This window comes from Nestor notabilis, unplaced genomic scaffold (genome assembly GCF_000696875.1).
Source record: "Nestor notabilis isolate BGI_N333 unplaced genomic scaffold, ASM69687v1 scaffold482, whole genome shotgun sequence".
NCBI lineage: Eukaryota > Metazoa > Chordata > Aves > Psittaciformes > Psittacidae > Nestor > Nestor notabilis.
In genome coordinates, this window is record NW_009918519.1 from 183,958 (window position 1) to 198,061 (window position 14,104).

A 14,104-nucleotide genomic window follows, 5' to 3' on the forward strand; every position below is an offset into this window, starting at 1 on the left:
TTCCCAGACTGGTTAAACAAACTCTGTTCTGCTTTGCCTAGTAATCTATTCCAGTAGCCATTTATTGCTTCATATACAGAAAGCCATAGAGATTACCACTTAATTAACACGGTTTACAACATTTCTAAAGAGTCATATTAAAAAGTTATGAAAATTAAGTACTATGCATGCTTTGTAGTTCATTTAGAAACCTCTCAGAAGTTTTATAAAAGGTTATTTTGCATTAATAGGGTTTATAATGGTGCTCATGCATCATACTTCTTATAATTCCTTTATTACATACCACACAGTAGGGTTTTTTAAGAAGCTAGAGGTATCAGACAAATTAAGAGCTAATGCTGTCGTTCAGAAGTCTATTTTAAATAAGTTAGTCTGTGTCCACAGAATGATGAGAACATCTAAAACAAAGTCAATTTCATGTTGTAAGATGCACTGAATATAAAAGAAATAAAATTAATCAACATGCAGCCTGACAGCTGAAATGCTAATCATCGGTAAACTATGATTTGAAATACAACACCTACGAGGAGGCACATCACTGAGAACCTGAATAAATCCAGGGTGTCTGCAGGACACAAGCTTGCACTACAGCAATCTCAGGAATACTCCAGGTTGCAGCAGACACACCTAGTAAGGTGAACTTCCAGTAAAAGACAGGCTATATTGTTAGTTTAGCCACAATGTCAAGCAAGAAATCACTTGACAAAACTCATTCATCAGCTGTGATTCTTAAAGTCAGTCTGACCCAGACAGATCCATGATCATCAGTTTCTCCTCTTGCATCTCCACCATATGAGGCGCTGCAGAAATAGCAGTTTAGTAGTCACATAAAGATGCTGGCTTCTCTCTGTCCTGCCCTATCCGTTGGCTACATAAACTCTAACTCCCTCACATTTCACCATCTGTCTACTTGCTACTCATTTGTTTTGTTTTGTTTTCTCCACAACAACTTGTTATTTGATCACTTCCAGCTTTCCAGGAAACACTGCTGGCATGATGGGGCAAGGCCTGCTAACACTGATGCAAATGCAAAGGACACAACAACGTGGAAAATCACAGTTACATGCCACTCAGTACCACTGATACAGGAAGTCTGCCTGCTGCCACCTAAAACATTGGCCATGCAGTAAAACTGGTTCAAGAGGAGACTGTACAGTTCTGAATCTAACAAAAAGGGAGTCAAAGACAAGATGGAAGAAACACTGGGAAGAGGAACATGAGAAACCAGACTGTGGAACAGTAGAATTCAAATGGTGGTCAAGGTTCGAAGCAAAAGTATGACAGAAAACACAGAAAAAAGAGGAAATAGGGAAAAGCTGACTCGCTGCCAAGTGTAAAGGTATGGAAGAGAAGAAAGGGAAGGGCCCCATCTGCCTCTCACCATGTACTCCCAAACTCAGTGTAGTCAAAACAATGGGAGTTAGAAGAAAGCTATCATTTAACTGGCCCAAACAATACAGAGTGGCCGCAACTGAAGTAGAAGAAGAAATTCTCACATAAGCAATCTTGCCAGCGGTGCTGAGAAGCAACAGCCTCCAGCAGCAAAACTAGAACGTTCCCTGCAATGGGCCAGTGAGAAATAACTCCTTCTTACTGCATGCTTGTAAGTGTGCACCTGGGTAACCAATTCTGTTTCCCATTAGGAGCTGACAAGGGTAGCGACAGCTACAGAGTGGATTCCTTACATGGCCAGTACATCATTAGCTTGCTACGTGTGTTAGAATCGTACCAAAAGGTCTGGACCAAAACTGGAAAATCAGAATGAACAGCTTGCACTTCCACACGTACTCTTGAAGCAATTAGTAAAAAAAAGCCATGTCTTTTACTCATTTCTTACAAACTCAGAAAGATGACAGGACAAAGATCAGTTTCCAATTTTTCCCCATGCAACACAGACACACGCACACACTCAAAAAAGGAATCGTGTTTCTCATTTCCAACACATGGTACTTGCAAGGCAGTTTACAACAGCTCTTAAAGAGTTCACAGTTAAGAGCACATAGCAACTAAGAACAGGAAATGCAGAATAATGAAGCTTAATCGAATAGGGAGATTTCTTTCAGCCCAACTGCAATTTCGTATGGACACAAAACCTAAAAATCCAATTCCAGTATGTATTCCATGGGAACCAACTCAGTTCTGACTTAAAAAGCCTGAAATACCAAGAGAGACAGAAATGAATGCAAAAACACAAGCACAATGATACAAAGGGACTGAAATTCACTATTCATTTTAAATAAAGGAGAAGGCCTTCTCTCTCTCAAAGTACTACATACGTAGACTCAGGCTTGCACTTACTGAAAGTGTCATTGCAAATTCTCCTGCCAGATAGGTCAGCGATTCACACTTCCTGTTCAAATTCCAATTCAAGTGCAACAATTAATTTTTACTATTTCCAATTTCTCCTCTGAAAAGGGTAGAACTATTCTTTCTTGCCTTTGAAGGTATGCCTATTTTTATAGTCACAGCTATAATGGTTTCTGTGCCTCATGCCAGAGTTGGTTATATTCTGGCTGAAAGAATGTGGTAAGGCTACTCTCGAGCTAGTTAAAAAGAATATATGCATTTTAAAAAATCATTATGTTATAAATGAATTCCAGAACAACATGTTGTTCTCCAGGCTCAGAGTCCTGTCCTGCAAGTGATTTAAAGTGATGATCTTCTTGAACCTTACTGAAGTCAATGTACAACTCTTCAGCTGTGAAGGCCTGCACTGTGCACAGCTATTGCAATGTGTTTTACTTTTCCTGTATACCTATGCACTTCACAATGCAATAGCAATTTGAATTACAGTTTGTAATCAGTTAATTTTATATGAGCTGAAAAGAAGCATCTTTCAACTCAGTGATTAATGGTTAAACTCCAAAGCAGGAAGCAAAAGTTTTCAAATAACCTACCTCTGACAATGCTTAATTTGTGAGGTGAGAGAGGTGGCTTGGGAACGGCATCTTTCTTTTTTTTGGTTGCAACTCCTGTGACACTTCTGTTCTTGAGAACATCTGTTCCCCAAATCATAACCGCTAGATTTTTTGTATACTTTGAATCTCCTTGTGTTACTTGCAGCTGGTGCCATTTCTCCTCATCTACCCAAATTCCACTGCCAAGATGGACCTAGAAGGTAGTAATAATAACAACTTATCTATGGTATGTAGCACACAACAGTATCCAAGTGCTGTAGGAACATTAATATTAGGTACTATAATAACAGTAATTAGGGCTGAACAAATCCATTTTGCCTAATTCTGAAACTTCTCCAACTTTGTGGGTTAGGGAGTTCAAGTCAACCTCTTGTATAATATAGTTCCTTTTTGTATTCTTCTTACTTTCTACTTCCCCCCCTCCTCCCGCCCATAGCCTATCTCCTGAAGGACTATAGTCAGGAAGAGAGATAGAAGAAGGAAACAGTAAACACATCCAGTATTATAAAGGTATGCACAGCTCATAAACCAAGCAGTTGCACCAGCCTAATTCAGAAGCAAGATGAAACATTGTCTGGTACGAAAACTTCCCTTTGGCTGAAACAGACTTTATCCAAAGCATTTTTGGAGGCAGTAGAGAGGGAAATACTTCCTAAGTTGTATCCTGTATTTGCTGGCAAAATTCAGCCTGATTGTTTTAAGTAGCTAGAAGCGGAAAAGGAATTTTGAGAGCCTCAGTTTCAATATAAGCCCAGAGAGGTTGGAAGCTTTGTAAAACTTCCAATTCCATCATGAAGTTTGCCTGTCGTGTATGATCAATCTACCCAGGTGAATACTGTTCTGTGATAAGGCAATGACCCATTCCTGCAACATCATAAACTTTCCATTATCCACACAATGGGGAGTAGAGATATTTCATTAGATTTTCAAGTAGTAAAGCAAGATAATATGCGAAATGCAGTATGAAGCGGTTGTAGTCTCTCCAAAAGGAAACTGCTTGAGTCTAGTTGTGCTTATTAGTCTTGCTCAGCACTGACTGTGCTGGGTTGACTCCCACAGAGCTGTACCATCTCTCTACCCCAAGATTCCCATTGCTCCAGACTTATGATGAATGAAGGATGAGACCCTGAGTACCATCCTCAGGCTGCCACTTAGGTTTGTTTGAGCTGACAGTCCTGATAACCAGGACACCATCAAGTAACAGCAAGGAAAAGAAGTCTGCCAGTAACTAGCATAGGCCTGACATGAGTGAAACAAGGACACAAATGCTGGCCCTGTGCGAGACAACGGAGAATACCTCAGACCTTGTATGTCTGTGCTCCCAAATCCTGGACTACAGTCCATCACCTGAACTACCCCTGCACACAGAAAGCTTCATTCACATGGTGATGAACTTCATTAGGTTGGGTCCAGACTTGCTCATCATCCATAACAAGCTAATGCGTGACCTAGCTATTCTAATTACTGATACGAGTTCACTGCACTGGAAAGGAAGAAAATAAAACTTACTTTCAGATAATCTATAAAAGTGCAAAATACAAAAAATATGTATCAATTGGACTGTTATATCTAAAATTTAGTTTTCGTAATCTCATCAAATGGAGGTTCTTTCTGCAACACTAACACTTCAATAAAAACTTACTGCCCCCTCATGATTAAAAAACCCCTAAATCCTGGGAACAAACTTCTATGACAAAACTGTATTAGGAGACTCTGCTTGCCTTAACTGTTTTGCTCTTAGATTTTTGTGGTTTTACTCCCTTCATGTGGCATTACATAAACTGTGCCTGCTACCCATGCAGATCTGAACGTAACACAGAAGTCTCATTAAATGCAATGAAAATCAGAGCTACTGTAAAATTTTATATACTCATAATTTTACTGCCTGTATTCAACCAAATACCATTTCTTCTTTAAATGGAAACCTGTTTTAATTATTAATGAGGGCTATAACCCGAAGAAATTTTTTAGTACGACAGCATCCTTTAAAAGCAACTAGCTGTTTAAAAGCTTAAATAGGAAATTATGAATGGTTTAGCTACCAGCTACTTTATAAAAAACAAATCAGAAGTCTAACTTCCTTAGAGTATAAAGCCATAAAGCAAGCTGCCTCTCCAGCAGAATCTTCTAGACTAAAGGGATTCTAAGAAGCTTTTCACAAGTCCACATGGTATTTAGATTTTGTAATGGACAGAAATGAAACCAATAAAATCCACAACACGAACACCCATTTTTCCTTCTTTCTCTTTTGTCAAGCCTCTTTGTAATTGCTTAAAAAAAAAATAATAAAAATCACACTCTCTTGGTGCTCTCTACATATTTTATAACACAACTTCAATCAGAGTGAGCAGCCTGTGCTCAGAAAACAAACGCGTTATTTCTGGTTTGATCTTGGAAAAAGTTATCTGTAAAAATGAGTGTAAGTTACTTAGAAAATAAGTAAGATTAAGGATGTTGTGACATGCCAAATTAGCATGTCTGTATTACATTAGTTGTTGAACTGCTGTATTTGATCAAAAATCTGACTCCCCTCTGCCAAAATTAGGGCTTGTCTTCACTGAAAATTTAGTCTCTTAAGCTACTACTCTATTCATTAGCTTTAAGTTACTTAGAAGAAAACAAAAGTTACAGGAAGTATTTTTAATATTTATGTTTCAGACAGATCATCTCTTCTTTGAACATGCTTCATTTAAGAAAAGGTATCACTGGTATGAAACACCTATGGAAATGGCAACTACATGACAGACAGCCACAGACACAGGAATCTTATGTCTCCCTTTTTCTATTTCTAGCAGTGCTGCGGCAAAGAATTTAATCTGTCCATGTCTCAGTTTACCTCTCTGTAACTCAGTACTGTTTCCTATTACTCCCAAAACTATGGGAAGCTTACTGTACTCCAGATTCAGAAGCCACTTCCTTCTTGCTGGAAAAGCTGCCCCATGGGCCAGACCCTTGGCTTGATGAAAGCAATGGGAACTTTACCGCCAATTTCAGCAACTGCAGGATCAACCTTCAAGCGCAATGCAACAGAAACAGCAAATTCAAAGCAATGTTCACCACTGTAACTGTGCAAACGTGGGCAACGTATCTAAATTGTCTAAAACGCATGTCAGAAGATGAACTATCTTTTTTGTTGAGTTTTTTTTTCCTTCTTTCCTTTAAATGAATGCCATAGGCTTTATTTCAGTAACTATTCTCCCTCTGAGGGGGAGAGATTTATCTGCTTTGAAAGAATCCTACTAAGATCAAATTTGATGCCACAAAGGGCAAGATTTCTAAAAACGTGTTTCAGCTACTCCAGTGGTGCATGTCAATATAGCAATAATGAAAGAAAGGCATAAATAAGGAAAACTGAAACACCCCACCCTCCTCCATCACTCAAAACACATTATTAGTTCACATTTCTGGCATCTGAGCTGGCTGAAGCCCCACTGAATAGACAAACTTAAAAAAAAATAAAATTACAAAAAGAAAGTTAAAGAGACATTAATATCTGTAAAGACAGAGAAAACTTTAGCAATGGAGGTGCCAAGAAGCTGGCAGATGAAATAATGGTCAGGAAAAGCTGCATACAAATACTAAAAGATGTGCCTTATCCCACAGACCTTAAGCAGGGAAAAAAAGGGGGTAAACCAAACTCTCACAGCAATATATGGTAAGTTTTCATTGCACAAATACGCACAAAATATAAGCAAATGACATGTTAAATACATTAGGTGAGAAAAGCTATCTGAAACAAATACCTGTCAAATTGCCAAGATCATACTATTTTTCACATACATTTTGTCCCCAACAATTATGTCAAATTCATCTTCAAGAATGACAGACACTTATGCAGTCAATCTCGGAACACAAATCTGGAAAAGCAGTATTTCATGCTATTCCATCAGTAAATCTGCTGTATGACAAGGCTGAAATGGGTATTTTGTCTTAAAGGTTCTCAGGTTATGGTACCAAATGCATACAAATCCTAAGAAACAGGATCTGCATAGGCGATTCTGAAGGACATAGTTTTATAGAAGAAATGTGATGTTCATTTAGTGGTAATGGCAACAACTATAAAAGCAGGTAGATGAGCTGACAATGTGTTAAACATGCTGAAGTTTGACAAGCTATCACTGAGGTGCTGGCAAACTACAGCTAGATGGTATTTTACCACCGTTATAAAAGTTACTGGGAGGCAGCATTACATCAGGCTCAACTCAGTGGCAACGCTCCTGCCAGACTGAAGGGAGCCCATTCTCATTCCAGGGTTCATAATTACCTACTGGACTCCAATTCAAGCAAAACATGAAGGCATCTCTGCAATATGACTAAAGCACATTAAAAACATTAAGGACCTTTTAGGAAGAAGTATTTCTGTTAAACAGACTAGTGTAACGTTATAATGTCGGTTACTGATTTTGGTCTTTATTTGCTGGATTTATGTATGTCACCAACTGAAGACTGCACCAATTTGCTTGTGCAGCATGCATATTTAATATTATATTCTTTGTGTTGCACAGTATTCAATGTTCTCACCACTGAAGATAATGTTCTGTGCTGTTCATAGTTATGTAATTTCATAATTCTCCTCAGCATAATAGCACACATTTATGACAACTGAGGAAGTTTGTATAAGCTGCTACTGTGCAAAACCCCTGAGATCACGAAAATTCCACAAGGAAATCACCTGTTGGACATTTACAAATCATTCATTCTATATTTAATTTAAAATACCTTTCCATTCTCGAGAATATACTTGTCCATTACTGGAACAGGGGCAGGATAGTACGTTGATGTATTTGCTTCCTCACTGAAGGTCTTCTGTACCTCAGGTTCAGGCTCAATTGGCTCTGGTTTTACTTTTTCAAGCTCAATGGCAGGTCCTAGACAGTTAAGAAAAGAGAGCTGTCTGCTATCCCAGAGAACATGAAATCAATCACTTCATCACCCATGGTTAGCATAAAATAACATGTTAGTCATGTTCATTTTAAAGTCAGAAAGAGTCTAAACTAAAATCTTACTTCTGAACACCAATAAATAAAAGCAGGATAAGTAACTCTGCTTTATAAACATCAAAATGTTTAATTTTAATTTAGATGTTTAATTTTATTCTTAAATCATACAGACAATTACAAATAAGGGTAAGATTGCTTCAGTGCACACTATGGAAGTTATGTTAAAATGAGACTGAAATTATAAACCAAAAGCAACAATAGCAATTCTTCAAATAAGAATTACTATATAGTTGTATAGAAACCTGCATAATTTACTCTGATAATTACATAAATTATCCATGTAGAACCAGAAAATTTGATAGAAATTTGAAATCTGTCTAGATATAATAGAGGTGTATTAAAAATACTGATGATCTACAGAAATGCTATAAAGGAAACAGGCTACTTAGCTGAAGTATCATGCACAAAGAGTATCCAAGGTGAAAAACCCCCACATAAATTAGAATTTTGATTGTCCAATCCATCCACCACATTGTAATCAACAAAACTTAAGCAGAGATTAAACAACAGAATACTCCTAAGCATATATTTGAGGCTTCAAAGCAGGATAATTATTTTGTCAGTCATCAATTTCTTTTCCAAATCAAGTTTATAAAAGTGTTTCTAAAAACAACAACAAAACAAAACAATTTGTGATCTGGATTTCATCATTCCATTCATTGCAGTGGTTACACCAGAAGTCTAGGAACAGGCTATGGTCCCAAGCCTATCATTTCTCTTGATGTCTGTCTCTAGGATCATGAGAAGCTCCAGCAGTCACTGAAGTTCCATGCAGGGACGGTGGTTTGTTAACAGCAAGGCTGCCAGCTTAGACCCTCGGCACCACGGTAATCAGCCGCCTCCAAGCACTTGAAGTATGAACTCACCCACTTGTAAGCACTAGACTGTACCAGGTTGGTGCTGAGAGTGCTGCAGCACTCTGTAGCCCAACCTTGACATCTCCCAACAAATGATAATTCAGTAACCAGGTCACTGTCACTGTTCAGCATCCCTCCTCAGTGTTTGTGCACACAGACCAAGCCCTGAATTGATCTAACTCTGCAAGTCAAGCCGGTACCAAAACTCATGTCTTCAGTCACATATCTTAAATAGTTCCTGTACCTGCAATAAGCAAAACATTCATGCCTGCTACTTTGTGCAGTTTAATGCAGAGATTATTATACAGCACTATCAGCATTTCCTCCACTGTTCCCACCTGACATTTACCCTATAGCTTATTTCTACACCCAAATAGCTGGCTAAATGTTCTCAGCTGACTGCCACTTGACACTCAGCAACAACTAAAAGTTGTCTCGGCAACTTGGACAACCCTATACAGCAGTGCCCCCAAAAAAGGTATCTTAAGAGCCACATGCAATGCATAACTAATCACAAAAAACCACACCATTTGCATTATAACTTAATAGTAATCTTAACAAACACCTCTACTATCATGCATATAAAATGGTACTGCCGAGACAAACTGAACTTTCTAAACTTGAGACCACTAAACTGATTCAGATTAGAGGAAAGACCTGGACTGATTAAACCACCTAAAGCCTGCACACATCTTGGTGCAGGCACACCTGAAGAAGCAAATGCCGTGATGTAATTGCCAGGGTGAACTTAGGAAGAGATCTTTTACTTGTTACTTGAAGAAAATATTCTTCGACAAAGTGTTATTTTGAGTTTTCTTATACTTTGAAAGACACCTCAAGGAAGACAGCGAAGTACAACCACCTTCTTCTAAGAAGGAAATGTCGATCTCAGTTTAAACACTTTTACTACTTGCTGTTTAGAAGTCTGTTTTGTTTATATAGTCATATATTGACACAGCTGGGATTTGGTTTCCAGAGTTTCCCAAGAAAAACCACTGACTGAAGTCCACAATAACCATAGCTCTAACAAGTCAGGAAAACCTCCACCGCAATTCATCCTTTACTGCTTGCTTAGAAGTCACCAACAGATTGATTTTTTTAACTCCCAAAGAGCAATCTGCCTCTAACTAGGTAGTCTTCACAGCTACTCTCAGCAGCTACTGCAGACAGCATTTTCAACCTGGCACGTTGTGAATTAGGCATACAATCTGCATTATTGCCTCACTGCTAATAAGAGTTTGCGTGCCCAATTTACCGCACACCGCACTTTAGAAGTTTCCTCTCTCTATAGGTCTCATGCTCTGTGCCTCGCTTTAAAGATCATGAATGAGACATACAAAAATATCTGCCAGTGATATAATAAGGATCATAAAAAAAAAAATAAGACAATTCCTCAGACTGCAAAAAAGAAAAATATCTTTATTTCAAATTCTTTCTCCTTCTGACTGTAAAGTTTCCATAACGTCTGAGAGGCCAGCAACTTCAAATGCAGGATGAAGAGGCAGAAGGCTTCCCTTCATCACCTCATTTCCTCAAAAATGCATTTTAGGCTACATGCTACTCAAAAATCAGTAAATAAGCCAAAATAAATTAATTGATAAAGTGGTCGATATAAATTTGCAAGCAGCAAGCTGTTTTTCCACATGGTCTACCAGAATTTGAACAAAACCAGGAGTCTGAGAAGTGGCAATATTATATATATGGTACTCCATGTACTCACAGTTGATAGAAACCTCTGACTTCTGTTACATCGAAAAGTTAAACAACTCCAGAAAAGCTGAATAATAGTAATTCCTTACATGTGGTGAGACATAAATGGCATTTTTACTCTCTATCCTGATGGCAGTCCCAAGACACCATAAACTGGAACACTGAAATTAAACCAGATTAAGAATAACCACTTGAGGGGCTGTATGTGTATTGATGAATTGGACAAAGCCTTGGGAAACACGGCCTAGTGTGAGGCCTCCCTGTCCATGGCAGGGGGCTTGGAACTAGATGATCTTAAGGTCCTTTCCAACCCAAACCATTCTATGACTCTATGAATGAGTGTTGATGAATGAAAGTTAATACACTGCTTGACTTTGGAGCAACACTACATTTTAACAATACAACATGAAAATGAAGTCTTCATCATGGGAACAAACAACACCCAAACATTATCCCTGATAAAACTTCACTACTACTGGCTATATACAACCAGAGTAAACTGCACACATCTTACCCTTGAGACAACTATTATTTTTTGGGGTTTTTTTTTAAGAAGTTATTGAAATTTTTCTTTTGAAAGAATTGGGGTCCTAATCCCAAAGCAGGAAAGGGAAAAGTGGCTTTGGCTGCACACATTCTCTTGGGAGCTCAGCCGAGGGACACTGTAAGCCCTTCCATGACAGTCATCACGTATCCCCACTGCTTTGGTCCCTAGAGCCCTGGTCAAATGCCTGCCTCCGCCAGGAAGGGAATCTGCTGGGCAACAGCATATCAAAGTCATAAAGAAGCTTTAGTATATCACTACTGATTTTACTACTGCCATTTGCCGCATCTGCTGTGAAGGCTCTTTTAAAACAAAGAGCAATTCGCTTTCATGTGGAAGATTAAGAACCTCACTCTTCCCACAAGACTGGCTCAAGTTTAGTAGCATAGATGAAGGCCTATGTCTCAAGTAGAATACATTGACTTCCAGCTTCTCACTGAAATCAACATGTTGATGGGAAATTAGGAGACTGAATACTTGACTGAATGTTAGCTCAAGAGGCTGTTCTATATCTGATCTGCAAGTTTAAAATGGCAACAGGCACGCATTTCCCACAGCTGCAATTCATCAGCACAAAACAGCTGTCATCTCATGCAAAGAAATCAGAAGTCTCCAAGGTGAAACAGAAATGCAATTAGTTTGCATTAAGTCCAGCCTGCTAGAAGTGCAGCGGAACATAAATTACATGTAATTTGAGACTCTGGGTTTAAGAGATTGCTGCAACAACCGAAGATGAATTTGGGATGTAATCTGTTCTCCGAACAACTTTCAGAGCTTATTCACACACCCAAACATACCTTATTTATAAGCTGGGAAAGTAAGGAAGACTAAAGAAGTCTTTACATATCTATTTCTTGATTAAAAGTAGCACATTTTCATACTGTCATCAGATTCTCTAATTTATAATGTGCTGAAGATGTCTCCCTTTCTAATCACTCATAAGGTTTGTATTGATCTTTCTAGAATCTGGTTGTTTCTCTACTGTGAATCAGGCTGCAAGGAAAGGAAATAAGAGTCATCAGCAGTTAATAGATTTGAGTCTTGGGTAACACATCCTGTGAAGGACACAGCCCATGGGGCCAAATTCTACCTTTGTCATCCATGAAAAGTTCCACACAAGTAACAACATGGGATCTTTTTGGAAGTTACCTATAATTCGCATTTGTCCAGGTATGCGATTAAAAGAACTTGTCTTCAATGTAACTGAGATTTATTTTCAGTTGTAAATCAGGTGCCAGAATGATACAAAGGAAATACAAAGGAAATTCAAGCCCAGTATTTAGAGAAGATTCAGCATCTTTTCCAAGAAATTTTAGGGTTTTGTGTGGGTTTTCTTGTTTTTTCCTTTTTTTTTTTCCTTTCTTTTTCTTCTAAGCTTTCTTGACTCATCACAAGTAAAAAAATATATCCTTTCTTAAAGTGAAAGGAATGAGTCAGAATTCAGAAGCTGTCTTCGTTTCATTGATCGTCTCACCACTCAAACTGCTGTCGAGTCTACCAACTAAATTGGTATTTTACACTGTTCAGCCCCATTGCCTACTAACATCTGGCTGGTGCTCCATTCACATAAATTCCAGCTAACTACTCGCAGATGAAGAAACATCTTTCCATCCAAGGAAAATTTTAGAAAGCTCAGTGGAATCTACTGCCAACCACAGTGTGTTTTTCAGCCTGTGGAACCCTTGCTGCTTCAGTTTTATTTTAAAAGTTAACTAGAATGTTTATAATAAGTAATGCCATTTTAATTATGCACAGTGTAACAATGACGAGCATTCACAATCAAACACCCAGTTTAAATCATCAGATGCTGCTTCAAGAACCTGGCTCCAAACTTGCAGGCACACCTTAACACATGCTACGGCACAGGCACATGCTCTCCCAGGTTCAGGTTGGTACACAAACGTAACTCAGACCCACATGCAAATCACATGCACTCATTCAAGTCAACTAGAAGAGCCAGTACCCAACTTACATGCAAAAATTAAGTTTCCAGATACACAAAGGCAGACATAAGAAACAGCATGCTAAGTTCAGATGCACAAATTTTAACCAAGTTTCAGTCACTGAGCAAATCTTCAACACAGCAGTACCACACTCTAATAGCAAATAAATATAAATTAGTAAAATATTTGAAGGTATTCCAAGGGTACCATCTTCAATGAAAAGATGAACTTTTTATTTTGTCTTTTTTTTCCCCATTTATTCCAACATAATGGTTAAATAATCGTTATAAACCAAAACAAGTGAGCAATTGACTCAAGATATTTAAAAGTTAAATCCAAGTTACACAAACCTGCATTTTGTAACAAGTGCTGATGAATGGGACACTAATATAAAAAGTGTTTTTAATGTTTTTGTAACAATCCATTATCTTTCAAATAGCACGGCTGTTTAAAGCCACTGCTAAGAAGTTCAGGAATATATCACATTCTAATGAGCTACTAATGGGCAGAGTGGGCAGAAAATGGAAGGTAACGCAGTCACATAACAATAAACAGAATCCCTAACTGAAAAGAATAAAAGAGTTTTAGCCCAAATATTCATTCCAGTGCCTTTTCTTTCTTCTTTTTTTTTCTTCTTTTTAAACTGGAACATATTGGTGTATATTGCAGATGATGCTTTATTATCTTTTTCAACATATACTGGAAGATCAGCGACTCTTTAAAATACAGCTGCTTAAAATGGAACTCTGATTCAACCATACCAGCACAAAGACCTCTACTATCATTAAAGAAAAACCCAGACGTACATAGCATACAAATTCGACACATATTATACAGCCACAGCAGAAAAACCCTTTTAACATTCAATGTCCAGTTTAACAACCACTGCTATTCTTCAAATACGTTTCCGTTACTATTGATCACACTTGCAAAATTCATTAAAACTAGTCCCATTTAAGTCCGGCACTTACCACTACCTAGTCTTAGAAGCAGTACATCCTGGAGTCTCCTGTTCAAGTCTCTGAGCTCTTTCATTTCTGACACGAGTGCCCCATACTCCTTTAGCTTCTTTGCCTGTTGCACAAGCTGTCTTCGTGTTCTCTCAAGCTCCTGCTAAATGTTTCTCATTTCT

General features: G+C 38.2%; 1 protein-coding gene across 1 annotated transcript in view; it reads right to left on the bottom strand.

Moving 5' to 3' along the window:
• Positions 1–14,104, bottom strand: part of BEND5 (BEN domain containing 5) — a gene marked incomplete at its 5' end in the record, with an annotated part of 17,218 nt that overhangs the window by 1,017 nt on the left and 2,097 nt on the right. Inside the window, 3 exon segments of the mRNA XM_010009736.1 lie at positions 2,898–3,111; positions 7,638–7,786; positions 13,944–14,104. The exon segment at positions 13,944–14,104 is cut by the window's right edge and continues 242 nt beyond it. Coding sequence (XP_010008038.1) covers positions 2,898–3,111; positions 7,638–7,786; positions 13,944–14,104 — 524 coding nt within the window.